This window comes from Apaloderma vittatum, unplaced genomic scaffold, assembly GCF_000703405.1.
Source record: "Apaloderma vittatum isolate BGI_N311 unplaced genomic scaffold, ASM70340v1 scaffold11686, whole genome shotgun sequence".
NCBI lineage: Eukaryota > Metazoa > Chordata > Aves > Trogoniformes > Trogonidae > Apaloderma > Apaloderma vittatum.
Window position 1 is genome coordinate 46,441 of NW_009723400.1, and position 19,276 is coordinate 65,716.

At 36.3% G+C, this 19,276-nt stretch overlaps 1 protein-coding gene across 1 annotated transcript in view; it reads right to left on the reverse strand.

The window, feature by feature from the left end:
- The window catches only part of ATG7 (autophagy related 7), a 53,686-nt gene extending 35,058 nt beyond the window's left edge, over positions 1-18,628 (reverse strand). The window contains exons 1-13 of the mRNA XM_009872106.1: positions 18,423-18,628; positions 18,146-18,200; positions 16,280-16,397; positions 14,890-14,967; positions 14,204-14,320; positions 12,233-12,382; positions 10,229-10,317; positions 9,026-9,147; positions 7,891-7,981; positions 6,761-6,905; positions 5,964-6,122; positions 2,295-2,489; positions 15-218 (exon numbers count right to left, since the gene is read on the reverse strand). Of these exons, the coding sequence (XP_009870408.1) occupies positions 15-218; positions 2,295-2,489; positions 5,964-6,122; positions 6,761-6,905; positions 7,891-7,981; positions 9,026-9,147; positions 10,229-10,317; positions 12,233-12,382; positions 14,204-14,320; positions 14,890-14,967; positions 16,280-16,397; positions 18,146-18,200; positions 18,423-18,600 (1,701 nt within the window). The 5' untranslated portion in view covers positions 18,601-18,628. The remainder of the gene's footprint in view (positions 1-14; positions 219-2,294; positions 2,490-5,963; positions 6,123-6,760; positions 6,906-7,890; positions 7,982-9,025; positions 9,148-10,228; positions 10,318-12,232; positions 12,383-14,203; positions 14,321-14,889; positions 14,968-16,279; positions 16,398-18,145; positions 18,201-18,422) is intronic.
- Positions 18,629-19,276: the final 648 nt, after the last annotated feature.

Here is a 19,276-nt window from a genome sequence, read left to right on the forward strand (position 1 = left end):
AAGGTTCTACTCACATCCCCTGGTGCCACAACATCATTGCAGAAGTAGCAGCCCAGTTTATAGCCGGGGATATTTGAAAAGAGTGATGATCCCAAAAGATCAGAAGAACCAGAGGCATTGTTGGAACATGAATCACCAGATTCTTGCTGTTTTGGTTTCTTTAGTCCGTGTCTCATAACAACAAATGTGTCAAATCCCAATGCAGCATTGATGACCAACTGTGAACAATAGAGAGAGAACAACAGATTTCAGGCAAGCCAGAAGGGGAGGGGAAAATAAGGCCTCAAGGTTTTATTCACTGTAAATGTCAAAAAACTCTACATGCTGTAGATGGACAACCTACTAGCAAACCCTAGGTACAAACAACAGATTTTCTGATATAATTCCAGTTGCCTAGTATTTAGAAAAAACCAAAACCAAACCAAAAGACTGTTCAAGAAATCCACAAACCATTACTTTTTCTTATGTTTTTCAGGGAAATCTGATACAAATGAATGATTCTCTTTAGTTGTTACACAGACGTATGCAGGAACTCCATAAATGTGCTGTGCTAGTTTACATCTGCAGCTAGTTTCACATCAACTAACAAAGTTGCTGAAGCTACTAGGCACCCATAAGAATTAAAATCCAGACACCCACATTTGGCCCCAAATTCATACAATGATTAGTACTGTTATTGGAGAAAAACTTCTTTGGTTCCAACTCAGAATTTATTTGCAGATTTGCTGCATACTCTGTATATTCATATTTCCTAAGTGCTAAAATATTCCAAGTGTCATTAAGTACAACAGTGGCTATCGATAGCAAGTTTTCATGTCATTTGAAATTGTCTACATAGTCTTCTCAGCTTACTGTGGTCTGAAATATAACTCAACAAATACTTCTGTATGACAAAGTAATGAAACACAAGTCTGTTATCCAAAAAAACTTCTGCTCAGTGTGTAAAGCAATTAATGATTACTTATGGTCTTCATATGCATCTGTTTAGTCGCATGGGGAGCACAAGCAGCTGCGGTACACAATTACACTGTCATCATTTTCCCCTTTGTCTTCAGTTTGTGACATAGAATCGTTTGAGATTTTATGACCATATACATCATAGAACCAATACTTAAACTAGCAGATTTTACTAAACTTACACGCAATGATCTAAATATACCAAAGAGCCAAGTTCAATATAAAGGAAGATGTTATACTGCTTCCCATGCAGATACTGCAGATAGAAATTCTAGTACGGCAGTTTGTCATTTTTCATTCTTATAGCCAGGAATTATTTAAAAGAGTGACTTTGAGGGAAGTCATCAAGCTTTAACTAGTAAGCTTGTGAGTAACATCATCATGCCTAGTATTTCAAATTTTTTCTAGATATTCACTTACAGCCTTGTTGTAGTTTATTCTTTCCTTAGTCCTAAAATAGAACCATGGTGTTGAATCTGTGGTAGCATAGCCAGGCCTACAGCAAACAATTAAAAGTCTGCATCTTTTCACTACATCTACCTGTAAAAGTCGAAAATGATATTCCATTTTCAAACTAAAAATAACATGGCACAGCTGGGATTATCAGAAATCAATAATACTGCTAAACACTTCCCACTGCGACAAATAGTTTCTCTTCAGTTTACTGTTCAGCAACTATTTGAATATAACTCATTGAGTCTTCCACACAAAAAGTTTGGATGTCACACTGTCTTCAAGAACAACACTCACATAAAAATAAAAGCTATCATTCATGTCTAAGCCTAAGTAGTATTTGTAGAACAGGAAAAAAATCTTCTCCCCACAGGCTTCTGTGTCTGTCCTGGAAAAATTTTATGTTTTATTTATCAATCTGGTTCATATGACCCGGTCTCTATACTGACCACAAAAGAAGTTTTAACATTTCACCTACATAAGTACTTATGCATACAGTCTCGCTAATCTTATACAAAGTAGAATCTATAAAGCTTCAGATACTATCTTTTTAAAATATAACAATTCACCATCTTAATTTCACATACTGCAGCCCTTTCCTTTCATTTTTCTTTGCCTGCAACATAAGAATATTGCTTTCAAACTACAGAAAAAAATGAAGCGTTCGACACCACATGAGTAAGAGTAATAGGCAGATTTGGGATGCATTGGCTCAGCACAACAGTATGTTTTCCAATATGGCAATGAAGAAAAACCCAAGTTAACTTCTAACTAAAAATGTTTTGGCATACTTTTTTGAGTTCAGAATTCATTTTCTAATTTTTTACTTTTGAGTTGTATTTTGAATACAACGATGAGGATATTAGCAAGGTATGGTGCAATACCTTCCTCTTGCTGGCTGCAATGACAGCAGGAAGCCATCGACTCTCTCTTGTGTCCATTAGGAGGAAAACAACATCATGAGAATCAATAAGCTCTTCAAGTTTAGCCACGTCCTTCCGAGCCTGTGCCATTGTTACTTCAGAAAAATTCACTGGGTGGCCTGGCATAGGGATGCTCATGTTATAGCCTTCCGAACTCTAAATGGAGACAGACAGAAAACAACATATCAAAAAGATAGCCTTGTGACTGAACAGAGTTATTATAAAGTTCAATACAAAATTGTAGAGTATAAATTAAGTTACAGTCTGGCAGAATGGCAACTTTATTCTTTACATCTCTCTGTACTTCAGTGCTGTGTGCTGAAGCAGAACGCTAGTGTCTGAGGGAACAGCAAGCTCAGCTGCTACATTTATTGAGAACAGAGCAACTCAGTGCAAACACACTAGTTTGGGTCAGGAGAGCAGACCAACCATGCTCAGGTGGCTAAGTGCCTGCACCAACAAGCCCAGACTCTCTCACAACGTCTTAACAGCTCTGGCAAATGGCCATGAGAAGAAAGCTAACTGCTCCTAATCCCAGAGATTACAAACATCACTATGAAAGCAAGCAGACAAATCTTACATATGATTACGATCGTGCTGTTAAACTTATATAAAACTGTTGTCCTGGATTATCTCTGCAGCCTTTTTGCACAATGTTAATGGGATGTAGTTTGTATTTCTGATATTGCATATTGATTCAATTACAGTAAGACAGATGGAAGTATCACACATTCTTCCCTTTGTTTTAAATTCTTTACGAGAAGAACAATAGTCTTGAATGATTTTCATGTAATTTGACCAGCCATATGTGAGCTTGCTTGGATGTCTGGAGGCTTGCACTATGCAGATGCTGAAAGAGCTTGTTCCTATTGCAGAAACATATGCCTCTTCCAGCTCCATATTTGGACAAGGCATATTGAGCAGAAAATGGCTAAAGAGGCAAATAAGCATATACACAGAGCATATACAATGCAAACAATTAACTCGCTCATTTGGAAATACGTTAACCCAATCTGTCAGACATCTGCTGTAAGAGAATAATGGATGCTTCATGTATGTTACAAAGCACAGGCCTTGACAATGTCTCCTTGCTCGTTGCTGTGCTGTAAGCAACCAGCAATTTCAAAGCTAAATGAACCAAACATAAAATTATGTGGAAAGCAATGAAATGAAGGTGAAATGTGCTTTTGTACAGACCAATTACAAGTACAACTCATAAACCAGAAGGGTTATACATTCTAAGTAGTATAAATATTCCAGAAAACAAGAAAAAAAATAGACACATATAGCAGTTTGTGGAAATGAATTTGGTTCATATCTGCATAACTATGCCAAAGTATGTGACCTCTTTTTTTTTTTTTCCTTCTTTCTCCCTGGCCCTCCGACCTCCAAGGAGTAAAAAACGCAGAGTCCACAGTGACCTAGTGTGCTGTAAACAGGGCAGCTCCACTGTTGCCCTGTGAGGGCAGCTTTGCCTGACCAGCAGAGACACTGAGCAATTACTGGAGGAGGCTTTACCTTCACTGTCATTACTTCCTCCAAAAAGCTGTGGCATGAACACAAAACTTAATCTGTGCTGTATATGAGTAATGTATTTATGGATAACTCATCAAGCTCCTGTACTGCATAGAAATGCTCATCTATTAGGTAAGTATAACTGATGCTGTTGGCGACTTAGGAGGTCGACTTTAGTTCAAAAAAATAAAATGCAGAAGTAAACACACAAGTTGAACACAAGCTGCATGGAAATCATAGAATCATAGAATGGCCTAGGCTGGAAGGGACCTTATAGATCATCTAGTCCAACCTCCCTGTCATGGGCAGGGACGCCACCTCTTGACTAGACCAGGCAACCCATGGGGACCGAGCAGGAATCGAACCCGCGACCTCGGTGTTGGTCGTTGTTGCCAGCACCGCGCTCAAACCACTGAGCTAACCGGATCCCAAAATACGGTAAAATATATACGGTATAAAATACGGTAGTAAGGTTTGTAAAAATACTAAACTCTTAAGCTTCATTAGCTTTGATTTTATGTGAATATCTCTTGAAAAAAAGTCAACAGTCACTAGCAAAAGTAGCTGAGGAACACCTTTACTGGCAAAAAGAGCTAAAGGGGAACCTTACAATGGCACAGCTTATTATTTTAAGGAGGAATAAATGTGTGTATATCCCCAAAGATAGATCTCATTCATTCCACAGAATCTCAAAATCTCATGGGGTCTCTATGTAAGAAAAAGAATTTTGCCTGACTGCTCACAAAGAGGCTTAGATTTTAATACCAGGACCTTCGTACTAACAAAAGATTTAAAATGCCTCCAAATTATCCAAAACAAAATAATATTTAGTTACCATCTCATAAAGTACTAGAATCATGTACTTCTTAAAAAGAGGGACTGTATGTCAACACATGCAAAATCATAGAAAGATAATGAACTTTTCAACATGTCCACTGACAGCTGGCCAAAGCTGTGCTTGAGACTCCAGTGCTTTTACTTTGGTGGGCTGTTTTGTTGTTGGTTGTTTTATTAAAAAATCAAACTGACATCAAAATATTGCAATTGCTGGTGCTACCATAAGCCCTGTCAATTCTATTCATATTTCTATTAACTTCCTGCATTTTTTGTTAAATCACGACTCAGATCACTTAAAAGATATCAGTACTTAATATATTAAATCTGAACAGAAGTGTGCAGTATGTACATGAAAAATGAAGGCTGCCATCATTAAATTGTTCTATTGGAAATACCTACATAAAGTGATCCCCCACGCAGTGTAGCAGAAAGGATGACAAAATGCTTAATACGCTGGAGTTCCACGCCTGAATACTTCAGGAAATTATTGTATATGAGAGCCAATAAAGTTAAATTCCAGAGCAGCTATACAAATGACTCTGTGCATTACCTACTTGTAATGAAAGGCCATGAATGTGTAAATTCTGCTATTTCCAAGTCCTCCATTCTTTTTTATTATAAAACTCTGTGCTACAGCTAACGATAATCTTAGACGTGGAATGAAACAAATCCTTTTGTTCCCTTTCAACTACTTCATTTTGACAGTTATTACCACCAGACTCCCTAGAAGAGGAGTACCTTGGACAAAGGCCAACTGGTATCTTTCCTTTGCTGGAAGTTAAGTATTAGTTAATTTTCTACCTTAGAGGCAAATAACTTTAAGTAACAGCACAAATGATGGATGTAAAATGTGATAGGAAATCTCAACAACGCATTTATTAACACCTTCAAGACCTTACGCCACCATAATAGACAACTAATGTGTCTAAACTCACATTTAAGAGCAGAGTAGGAAAACAGTATTAAAAGCATCCATTACTCAAAGCTCCTCAGAACATATGAGACAGGAAAAAAATTATACTTCACCAATGAGCTACAAGACGATTCAGATGGTTCTTAAATATATTTCATTATGACAAATATTTCTTGTCTCAATAAAATTTAACAGGTGTAGAGTAATTGAAGAAAAATGCTTATAGATTTGTCAGTAACAAACATAGCACCTGTGCAGTATTTTACTTCACTCGTAATAATGCTTAATTACTAGAACTTGGAATAGTCAAATTCACCGGTTCTCTTCTGAGGAAGATGTTAATACATTTTAAATACTGATCTTACCACTCCTGGGAAGATTTTCTGTAGCCTGTCAGCTGCTGCAAGTGCCTTAGGCTTCCCCCCACTAAGACAGTCTTCAAACTCATACAGGGGTTGTCGTACTGGGTTGGAGTAGGAGATCTTTGCATTGTCCACAAACGTAATCTTCCTGACTCCCCAACCCTAAACAAGAAAGTAATTCAAATAATGATATGTACAATGAGCTTAGCCATATACTTTTGGGTAATGCCAGAAACTCAAGGGGAGTTATGTCCCATTTTTCTAGAAAGTTCAAGCTACAAAAGCTTTTGAAGCCCTTCACAGCAAGAATCCTGCACTTGCACTGAAATAAGAGAATAGGAAATTCATTTGGTTCAAATATATAATTTAACAGTAATCCCTCAAAACTCCACTGAATTCGGTAGGATGTGGTAAACATCTCTCAAAAGTAAATATCAGCACAGTTACTTATAACAAGTCCTTCACTCTGAATCTGATCTTATTAGCACATTAATTCATTCCAGAATTTCTTGTTCAATCTTTCTGAATGTAACTAAATAAAAAAAGTACTGTTCTACTAAGGTTCTCTTACTATCTACTATTCTACTACTAGTAGAACTTCAAGTTATTTTCATTGGCTACAGATCGAACCTTTTCCTTGCACTTTATACTATCAACTAATATGTATTAAATGTACTTTAATGCAGAGTAATACAACTTTTCCCTTCTGTGCAATGACAGCAGCTAAAAAATAAATTTAAAAAATCATATAGAATTTACAAGAAAAATCAGATTATTTTTACGATTAACTCAGGACTTACCATCAAGGTCCTTGCAACGCTACAACCCAGCGTACCAGCTCCTAACAACAGACACTTGGCAGAAACAATTTTTTCCAAATCAAGAGTAGGCACCAACCGCCAGCACATCAATTTCAAATTAAGATCCACTGATGATTCTGCTAACCTATACCATGAAACAAACAGCAACATACTTCTTGCATTTCACCAACATACTTCTTGCATTTCACCAACAATGCAATTGCTTTTCTTTCAACTGAATAAATACTTTTTATCTTTTTAAAGCAGAGAAAGAATTCAACAATTCAACATATAAATAATAAGAAAAACAAACTCCCCTGATCGTACTTCCACCTAATAAGACGGACAGTTCTTTTTGGAAGAAGGAAAGTGTAAGAAGGAAAATGAGGCAGGAAATCCACACTCAGTCTAGTGTCAGATTTTGCTATTCATCAGAATGCAGTGTGTTAAAACTCGAATCAAGTTAGGTCATCACATTCCTTAGATTCCTGGCAGTTTCATTCCCTTATACATCATAAATATAACTTTTGCAGTATCCAGTTCAACAAGGATTTAAGATCACAATATGCCAAGGTTGGATAATTACCAACAATCTCTGTGGGAACTGATCAAAGTGAGCACGCATACAAGTAAAGAAGGTCATGTTACATTTACTTTAGGAATTAAGAGCCCTCAGATGAATGTTCTCTAACATGTGCAAACACACTGTGAATTGCCACGACTTCAAGACAAAAATGGCTTGGCTTGATAGGCAAAACATGTAAACCTAAACCATTAGATCAACACACAGTGTGCCAAAGTCAAGCACATGCATGCAGTCAGTGAAAGCCGATGAGTCCACAGGGTGTGTAACTACACTGGTCTCAATCTACTGCCCATACATTACGGGCAGAAAAATAAAAATTACTCGGATCATGTTTTATGAGCTCCTCCCTGTCACACACTAATTTTCTGCAGTGCACTCTGCTCTCCTTACCTCCAAGAGGACTGCCCAAGCAATATACAGTGTATGTGTTACTGTATATTCTCACCTAACAGAGACAGACATTCCTTGCATTTCACATTTCAACTTGTTACGGCTTAAGTTCAAATAAAGAAAACTACAGAAATTTGAAAGATAATAAACAAACCTTTTTGGATCCATGCATTCACTGAGATTCACCATCCTTGGACCCATGCCTCCCTTTTGGTTTTTCTCCCATCCAACAGCTTTTGGACAATCTGTTTGACATAATAAAAAAAAAAAAAAAAAAAAAAGGAAACAAAAAAAAAGGATGAAAGAATAAAAGAAAGAATGAAGGCCTTAATACCACAGGATAGAAAAAAATAGAAATTTTGTTGGATTTAACCTTGCTTGAAAAAGAACCCAAACCAAATTCTAAACCTCTAAGTAAATAGTCTGTATCTTAACAACCTAGTATACATTGCTACACAAATTTTGCCTGTTTACATCAATTGAAAGTGCTTTACTTTCATGTGTTCCATGTGCTGCGTTTGCCTGTTTAGATGGCCTCAAACCTAGGACAGACATGGCATCAGTCCTTATCAAGCTTCTTTATTGTCAAAGACTGCTGTGTTCAGAAATCAGTAAATTTTGCCAAGTTCAGTCATCTCTTCATGCTCCCTAGATCCCATCTGCAAATTCTGTAGGGAATTATATATCCTAATTCTATAATAATAAACAATTCACAACAATATGTAAAGCATTCAGAACTTCTTGGGTTAAGCAGAGAAATTCTGTGGTACTGTCTTGTACACAGAAATTAAGTCTGAGCTTATGTTCTAACCTTACAAGTTTACTGCTTTAAAATACCGCCTACTTCACTATGGGACTGAAGAAAGATTCCACTCCAGCAGGTTTCTACCATTTTACAAATATACAGTTTGCATCACATAAATTCACTATCATAAGCATTTCTTCTTGCTGAGGGACTGCATAGAAATTTAACCAGAAAAAAAGAGACTAACAGCTAATTACATGGGTTTCATACTTCCTATGACACCAGGAGGACTTATTTTTAGAATTAGAAACACAATTTAAGGAGGGGAAAAAAACCTGAATATGCAGAATATGCACTCTTCTATCTTTTCTGAAGAAGAAACTATTGCCTTTATAGACATTTAACAGAAATTTAAATAATTTAAAATCCATTTAAAATAACTTAGTATAAGCAATGCTTTAGTACTAGCAGTTTATTTTTTCTATCTTCACAGTGATTGAGGAGGGAGAAAAAAACAAAAGAGAATTTTTTTTTAATGGATTACCTGGGCCAAGGGCTCTCTCTGGAAGCTTTATTTCGAAGATAATGCTATGTGTTATGTCTCTCACTCCTTGCATGGTCCTGTCCCTGAAGCAGAGCACTTCAATTGACTGGAGAATGCTGCCCCTGCCAGTTAAAAGAAGACAGACACACACATGAAACTTCTTAAATACAAAGAGACTTCTATCTTAACTATCTTTATCTTCTTAAATAGCAAGGGACCCCATTTCACACAGGTTTAGTCTCTCACAGATTCTGAATAAGGCTTTTTCTGTTAGTACTGGAACACTTGTTCTCATCAGGTATATATAAATACATGTTTTCAGCATGAGAAAATGACTGGTTTGTTGTGAAACAGCTCTAAAGAAATTTCCCTGTCAGCCTGTCCTCTGCCATTTATCCAATGCTGCTGGACAAACCGCATATTTAGAGGAATAAAAAACAGGAGGCACTAGAGCACAGATCAGGTGTCATGATGTACTTTGCCACAGCACAAGCAAGATCCAATTAGTTCTTGATACAGTATCACTTTTCCTCCTTATGATTCAAATCCCCAAATCAAACAATTAGAACTTTAGTGTTTAAAAATTCTGAATCCCAGAATGTGTAAAGTGCTCTGGGCACTTACACATCCTTCTATGTTTCTGTTCAGCAGTCCAGAAAACGTGACACCTAACTGAGTATTTCTTCTCTCTGCTGTGAGTAAAATGTAGAAGTCAAAACTTACTTACATTCATCACAGCAATCAGAATTTATTTGATACTTTAAACGATATTTCTTTTTCAAAGCCCAGAGTGTACAACTACATCCTGTCTTCCCAACTTACACCCAACAAAAAGTGGTGCACTACAAGAAAACCCAAAGAGTATCTGTTTTTCAAAATTTAAGTCAACTATTACCTGGCACCAATTATTTATATAGTATCATACAATACTTTAAACAAGATTTGAAACAGCTTGAAGGTATTGGCAGGGTTTGAAGCATGTATTTCCACGTATGTGCATGCATGTGAGGATTAGGAATAACAGGAACTTGTGATTGACTTAAGTAAAAACCAGAATACAATGCAAAATCAGAATCACTGAATGTAAGTCACATCAAGATTAAAAGTTAAATCGCAGGTGGGTAATACAATTAAAGTGTCATGGGGGAAAAATGCTTAAATTGATACCATCGTAATCTTTGTGAGAAAGAATAAAATAGATACCACTTGTGGGCTGCCAGGATCAGGAAATTTCTCAGTGGCCATCCTGGATAGTGGGATAAATTACATGGATCATAGACTCCAACTGTCACCTGCAAATAAAATTGCCCTAAATGAGAAGTCATCTATCCATACCGATACTCAATTCACAGTAAAAGTTACCTGTCATTTTTAATGTAAGACTTGTAGATAGAGAAGACCTACGCACACATTTGAGGTATTTACAAATGTTTAATACATGTCTCACTGGATTTCAGTCAAGTGTTTGCCACAGCTCTAAGATGTGTTCAGTTCAGCCTCTTGATAGACACTCACTTTTCACGCAGTATGTGCACATTCATTACTTCCCTTAAACACACCACTAGGAGAGGCACAACGACTAAAGCCTTGCTTTCAAAACAAAATTCTGCGTTGATTTTAGGATGATCAAAAAGTGAAAGGAGACAGGCCAGTAAGACGTCAGGCCAAAGGAAAAACATCATAAAAATCACTTGTGAAGCCAACCTTCAAGATGGGATCTAAATAAAGGAACCAGATATTCTGTCTCATGTTCAACCAATGTAACACCATGCTCATAATTAAGTCATCTAAACTAGCAGCTTACTTCACAGTCAACGCAGAATCAAAACACATCCAAGAATTAGACAGACACTACTGCCTAACATTAGGTATGCTCAGCCACCACTAGCGATACCAGTCTGAAACACAGATGAGCCAATCTAGTACAGACAGAAGTAACAGGGGCCCTCCCCTTACCTACACATTGCTGCTGCTTTGCAACTGCTGACTCAAGCAGGCCTGAGACCACTTAAGCAAGCTAATTCAATTTATTCAACTGGCAGAAAATTAACTCAGCAAGAGAAAAAAAAACATTTTTCTTCCAGTGGTCAAGCTCAGTTGGCTCACTGAAATACAAACAAACCCTGTAAGCAGTATTGATCTAATAAATCCTATCCAACAGGTCTAGAATTTTGGCACTTCCCTCTACAATTAATGTAAACGAAAAAATATATTCCAGATGATTAGATTTCTCTCATATTGAGAATATTCTTATCTAAACAAGTACACCCTTACCTGTGATCCATTATTTTAGTTACACTACCATCTAAAATCGCAACCTTCACATTGTTATTTTACAAAGAACTGCAGACCTCGTTCTTCATTTCAGAGAAATAAATTGAGAAGCAAAAAAAAAATTGAAGATCAAGTACTATAAAACAGAACTAAATTATAAGGCATGACAAGACTTCCTTAAAAAAAAGTCTCTTTTGCACTTATTAATTCTTCACCATAAATCAGAGTTTTCTTTCCTAACACTTCAATAACACTCAGGACAAAAAAAAAGAGTTTGAAGCTGACCAAAAATAATGACAGTAAAGCATCCGGAAAGGCCTAGCAAAGTTCAGCAGCTGAGTAACGTGATGCAAAACAGAATTCAATGTACATAAACAGAAGCCAACCAAGCCAGTCAACTCTTACTGCAACATCTGCTTCACGTATCAGTATAATTATTCCCTAAGTCAAGGGACAGTGCTCACTGTCCTTTGAAGACATGCATGACCTCTGTATTTAGCAGAAGAAATATCCCAGCCTCTTTGGGTGCAGAATTCATCTTCCAAAATTACAAAGCGTTTACCTTGAACATTCTTTGTATACATATTTCCAGCAATTTTTATCCAAAGCTCGCATGTTATTACACATACATGTGGAAAAACACATGTTGAAAGTTGAAAACAAAGTTGAACACTCCCATATAGTATTCTCTGATTACTGCTACCATAATCAACAAATACACAGAATACATGAGCACAAATTTTTAGCAAACCACAAAAGTGTTTTACACTATTACAATATCCTAGGTAAGGTGGCTGGGAAACTTTAATCATGATGTTAATTCTTCAGCTGTGCAGCCAGTCTATTCATTGGTCAGCCACTGTGCCCAGCTCAGTATTACCGACATTTTTCAAACCATTTGTAGGTTATAAAAACACATAAAATTCTTGTTACCTTTCCCCCTTGGTCTTGGAAGAAATTCTCCCATTTTTTCAGCAGAGATATCTCAACAGAATTGTCATGATACTTGATTAAAAAATAAGGCAAGGCCGTAACACTCTCTTTCTGGCAAAGTTCATCATACGCTTTCTGAAGTGCTTGAATCTAAAAGTAAAAAGACAACTGTAACTAATCATTTTAACAATCTTACACAGAACCACAGAAAGTGTTTTAGCATCTCGGAAGGCCAGCTCACTCAAATGATCTTAAGAATACAGCGTATTCAGATGTTTTAAAGCCCATTAGGACCACAATAACCAAGATCAAAAATTCCATTGCTAAAACAGCATTTGTCAATCAAAGTTTAACCAGGGGCATTACTGTCGTTACTACAAACTGATCTAGGAGGAGAAATTAGATCAAAAACTAATTCCGATAGCGACAGTATCTTTCTAAGAAAGTAAATCTGTCCCTCTATTATTAGCCAGAGAATAGTCACATTCAATTTATTTTTTTATATATATTTTGTTATATATATTTTCAATGTTTAGCTGAAACTCTGTCTTTGGATCACAATAGGTATTTTTACACTACTTATTAATAAGAACTAATGTGGCTCTTTCAAGACAGAAACTAAGTATATTTTGCTGAAAAAGCCCAAAGTGTTTCTCATTTATTATTATGCCATTTAAAAGACATAAAAGATTTTGTATTAACTTCTGTCAAAACACACAGGCACATGTGGGGAAGTTGCTTTTTTCCATCCTTTTGCATTGTAATATGAAAGTGTTAAAGGTTAGGGCCAGGCCAGCCACTAAATGAATGACAGATGCTCTCTAACAACCCCTCTCCCTCCTCAAATGGGAAAAAGGCAGAGACTTACAAACTTGAAAAGAAAACTAAAACAGTGTTAATGAACGAACAATAGTACGAATAAGGAAAGCATGAAAATAATGAAAATTACACAAATATATACAAACCTGGTATTGCACCCAACTCCTCCCACTGACACTGCAGAAAAGGCAGCACTGGGGAAGCCCCAGGCTTGGCAGCAGGGGGGAGCTGGACACAGGAGCTGGATTTTGGGAACTTGAAATTGGGATCAAAGGCAAAAGGACAGACAGAGTGCTCCTCAGATGGCGGCCATTGAAGAAGAGTGTTTAACCCTCACAATCCCTCAGCTTTATATTGAACACGACGTATACGAAATGGAATACTTCGTTGGTCAGGTTTGAGGCACCTGTCCTGTCCGCTCCTCCTTCTTAATTTAATTCTTTGCATTATGACCCTTTTACTTCCTGACACCTGCAAGGTGCTACACAAGATTTAGCAGCGACCTTGATTACTATAGGATCAAGTATAAGAGCCTTTCTGCATCCCAATCCCCAGTAGGAACCATAAACCTCAGGTGTTATCACCTATAGAAGCAGACGCTGTCTGCAAAAACACAGCGTTAATTTCAGAAGGTGCAGTCTTTTAGAAGAAACTGAGCTGAAAAGTGGAATCACTGGAACAGAACTGGTTCTGTTCAGCTCCAAGCAGGACAGAAAGATACCACAAAAATTTGTTAACTTTTCTCCTAAAAAAATGCTTCCCTGTCTAGTTCTTTTTCTTGTCCAATCATGCATTTTATTAACAATTTTGTAATGGCTAAAACTTAGCTCTCCCAGGGGATGACTCTTTAAAAAGTTGGGTTTTTTTAAATAGAAGTTTCAAAACCATAGCTATGTATTCAATAAGCTGTATACAAAAATGAAAATGAACACAACCGCTTCATTAAGAACTGTCTGACATATCTAAATCTAAATTAATAAAGCTGAAATGATGTTAAACTGTGAGATTTTACACAGTAAAAAAAATGGAAATAAGTTAATATTTTAAAATAAATTAGATTCTCAAATTAATTCAGTATATGCTAACAAGAATATTAAGTTTTTCAGCCCACAAATCTGCTACAGACTTCATAGCATTTAGTATTCAGAATACCTGATTTAATGGGAATCTGTCACCAAGACACACTGGTTTCTGAATTATATGTATTCCATCAGGGAAGCAGAGAGCAGGGTAGCAAAACCAGTAATAGAAATTATACTTTTTTAAATCCTAGAGGAAAAAAATAATTGTAAAATTAGATAAAGATATAAAGTAGATTATGATTCAGAATACTAATCATAACTGATGGCTGAGGATACTAAACATACTAACCATAGCTCTCTTTACTTCACAAGGCACTGTATCATGATTTTATAAAATAATAAAAAAACACCAGAGGACTTTCCTTCTCCATATATATTTTTATTTAAGATTTAAACAGATGATATGCGTACAAGAGGTTTTGTTAGCTGAAGCACTACTTAACTTCCAATTTGTTAAACCTGAAACAGTTGTTCTACTTTAACTACTATCTATAAGGCCATTACATAATCTTACACATTTGTAGAAGAGACTATGATATGGCACCAGCATTTTTTCAAGAACAACCTGTAGTATTTTATATCTGTACAAAGCATGTATTTACTAAGTATTATTTTAAATGTTTTCAGATATTTTAAGATGTCTGAGTATGATTCTGATAACGTTATGGTGCTAATACTAACACAACATTTCTTCTAAAAAGAAACTACTTCATCATTTCCACTACAATGCTCTAAGTATGAGACATCGTTACTCACTGCGAATGTGAGCAGCAGGAACCTGTTCAAGAGCATAGGGTTTTCAAGAGCAGCTCCAGATTTTATTGATTCCCATATCTGCCATTGATTGTGAGGACAAGAAGGAAGAGAAAGGACAGAAAAACAAAACACCAAGGTAGCATGAGAACAGCTGCAGAAATCTTTAATTCTTCTTTAATTCTAATTAATATTCCCAGTGACACACTGATCTTTCCTAAATAATCTCATCCATGCTATTATCTACGCTAAAAGGACTCTAAAAGTCAGACACAGACATGCGCTAACACAAAAAACTAGGGAAGATGGGGAACAAGAGGAACATTAGTTCACAGATCAAGCATGGAGAAAGCATCAAACAAAACACAACTGACCTCATCAGAAACAGTCCCTCTTGTATATGAGCAATTAACACTAACTCAATGCAGAACATATTGCAATATTAATATAGCCTCTTATCGTACTCTCATCTTTTTCATTCATGAGATCTATAGACACTAGCTACATAGTAAATACTAAGAAAACAAAAAAAAGGAGATTTGCAAGAAGACAGTACACTGCATGTCAGTGAGACAAGAAGCTATAATACTTGTATGAGGCAGATCTGTTTGGTCTTTGTCTTAAAATACAAAGTAAAAAGAATAGAGGAATGAACAAAGCATTCGGACCTTCCCAGTTTCCCTAAAGATAATCTTGCATTGTGATTACCACTGGCAGGGAAGTACTAGGCCACAGGAACACAAAAAATTCAAAGCTTTGAATGAAGATACGCATGAAAACTTTGCTACTCATGGTCAGCAGGCAGACAATCAATCTATTTGAAGGAATCAAGGCCTGGTCAAAGTGCAGTGTCTCAAAAAGAAAAAAGTTGCCTTAGTTTGATTTTCACTGCTCCCCAGGCCATGACAGTTAATTTAGTTAGTTACAGTGCAAGCAGAGTAGCACCTTCCTTTGACAGCCACTTCTTGCTTTATCTCAGTCTGTTCTGGAGCTTTCCCATCACTGTATCACATACATGTACTGCAGTAATCCACAGTTTAAACCAGGCACTTGCTGATTTCTGGGTGTCAAGACAAGTTTTTAAAATGTGCCCTACAGAATTCAAGTCACTGGCTGCTCCAAGAGCACTGTTAAGCTTAAAATGGGGCCTAGTAGAACACTGAACTAAGTCCTCCAAGTATAATTAGCCACTTTCTAATCTGTTGTAAGGATATTAGCAAAAAGCAAACATCAAACTATTCCTTCCAGAACAAATATCCCTTCCAGTTAAATCCTGAGGCTACTACGTGAGGAAGTACAGACAGTATCTCCAGTAGCTGGGGCAAAGACTATAAAGCACTTTACTTGCTATTTCAAAACACTTTCTAACAGCTGATGTTATTTTTCATCTTACCTCATTTGCTTCTTTTTCCAGAAGTGACTTTTTGTCACAGGATTTGAAAGTCTCAAAAGTGTTGGTATTATACAATGTTCCAAAAGCGGGACAGCAACGTGCTGGTATTGAAGCATTCCTGAATAGAAGAAAGAAACCTCTGGGAATTGGATACTAACATCTTTACCATGACCTGTGGCGGAAGGTTGCCCTGAAATTGTCAAATGATGAGGCACAGTAACAAAAGTTGATGATGGCTCTAACAAGAAAGATTTATAATCATAATTCTTGATTGAATACAGATTGATATAAGAACCTGTGCAAATACATGTCTACATTTTGAATTAAAAAATATATCAGGCAACTGTGTTGCTTCTAACCAACGTGGCACTAAATCACAGACTGAATTTTAAAAAATTCTATTCAAATATAAACTATCCATTACAAAAGTGATTTTCACTAACAAAAAATTATTAAGACTGAACTTTAGATTTCAGTATTTCATTCACAGGAAGAGTTACACAGTTAAAATTTCATGTTTAGGAAAAACATCCAACAGAAGCCTAAACCAGACAAAAGACTGAGTAACTTCCATAGTTTGTAACATCATCAACTGGAGAGGCTGCTGTTTGCAAACACAGTACATACTTTTCCCTCTTTCTGAATTTAAATAAGGAAATAAACCTAAAATGTTCCCTTAAATTTATATATCTGATTTATCTAATTGACTCCTTAAAGATCAGTCTCCCAAACTGACACATTTCTGACCTCTGCTAAAATTAAAATACAGCAAATGTTTAAGTTACATAATAAACACACATGATGAGGCTTCCAAAAATTTTTAAAGCTAAAAGGGAATTCCTCAGGATCATCTAAACTGACTTTTTAAACTACAGAAATAGAAGTACAGAAAATTACTATAGCAGAAAGAATAATTAAACACTACATACACAGACCTTTTATGGCTTTATTTTTATGATAACATTTGAGAGCTCAAATGACATTGTATCACCCATTTTGTCCTAATCTGAAATTCTGTTCCCAATACCAGAGCCTCCTTCCATTTTGCTGCATAATGCTTTCAGTGTCATATCTAAAAATTCTAATGTAAGAATGAATGGAATAACATCTCCTAAGAAATTATCTCAGAAGGCACAAAGCCTCACTACGCTCCTAACATCCTGACCAAGCAAGGCAGAAAAAGTTATTGCTGTACAACTTAATAATCCACCAATTTAAAACACGTAAGAGAATAACTACAAAGACATATGTTCCTATGTCAGTTGTACTAACTTAGGCATTTACTGGAAATGAAAAACATGCGGAGAAAAATATTTCCCCGCTCAACTAATTTTTGCTGTGTACACTGAGGAACTTTGGTTCACCTTTCACTTTGCAGGTAAAGGCAAAAGGACAAAATTCCAGTTGTAAAGGTTAAATACTTTGGAAGATTTTACAATGTAACAAATAGGGATTGTAAAAAATATTTTGAGATCCTAATAGTAATGATGAATCCTCAATAGATAAAGTTCTAAGAAAAAATTTTACCAGAAGTTAAATGACTGAAAAAATCCTCCTTTTTTCAGAAGACCTGAAGAAATGGAAACATATGGTATTTTATATGAAAGCATATACAAACAGTGAGTTAATACGAGACTTACCAGTACATTTTAAACTTGGCCCCTCAATGAATACACTACCTACTTCAGACACGGGGATTTAATGTTTGCCACTCAAAGCAGCTTCTCCACTGTTACAAAGTTCATGAAAATGTGTATTTATTTTCAAGCGGAATTTGTCCAAGCAATATATGATATCAAAGTGCTACTGTTACGAAAAGAAAGTCTCTTCACATACAAATTAAGGTAAACCACAGTACGTACTTACATATCAAAGGCACTAAACTCCAATGTCAGGCGAGCTGGCAAACCCAAAGGATCACCTGGACAAAAAGTAGTAACATGCCTCTTTTAAACCGAAATACATAGATTAATTTCCCTCTTTTTGTTATCGTAAGCTATAAAATTACCCACAGACATACCCGGATTCACAGCTCACCTAGCCACGTTTTCTGATGTTTCTGCAAAATGCCTAAAGCACAACTACAGAGAGCAGCGATAAGAGAAATCGAAACTGTTACGAAAGACGTTCAGTTTCTACCTACCATTGTAGTAGTATCCTTTGATAACTTTTGGGGTCTCATCCAATCGGTACTCATTGAGTTTCTTCTGGGTTAGTTCGTGCCAAAATCCTGCATCCAAGGCACTACTAAAGGGAGCAAACTGCAACTTCGGGATTCCAGGATCTACAGGATGGTGCACCTCACTACTGGCAGTTGCCATGATTGTAGTTAATGATTGCTGTTAAACAGAATTCTGTAAAAGAAGATAAGCCTGACAAGTATATATTCAATTGACCATATTACACGTGACTATTCAAAGTTTCTTTTTAATACATTTTGTTGGGATAAAGTGTAGAAAGTCTCTGAATACCTAAGTAACTCCAATTTTTAAAGTCATTCATCAGAGGTCCTTTCAGTCCAAGCAAAATCCTTTCAATTTCTTGTACATAAAACTATGAGATGCAAGTGTATGTTCTCTTTGGCCAAATTTCCCAGGAGGATTCAATTTCCTGAGAGACATTCCATGATTTCTGCTATTACTTAGGATACTACCGCTGAACTAAGTACTTCCAAGCTACATCTTGTATTATGCTGCCACAGATAAAAATAACAAAATGTTAAATATGGTATAATGTAAACACTGTATTCCTTCTGTTACCTAGATATCCTTCTAAAAGTCTATTTAAGTTCTGATGGTATTTGATGGTATTTAAAATCCAAACTAACATTTCATTTAGCTGGGTCTTCACTCTCATCCTGTGGTAAGAGTTGAACACTTTGTAAAGCATTTACAAATTAGCAACTAAAAGTGGCAAATGGAAACTAAAACCAAGAAGAGTCTTGCAGCTAGAGAAGGGCAAAGCTGGAAACAGAACACAAAACTTCCGTAACAGTTG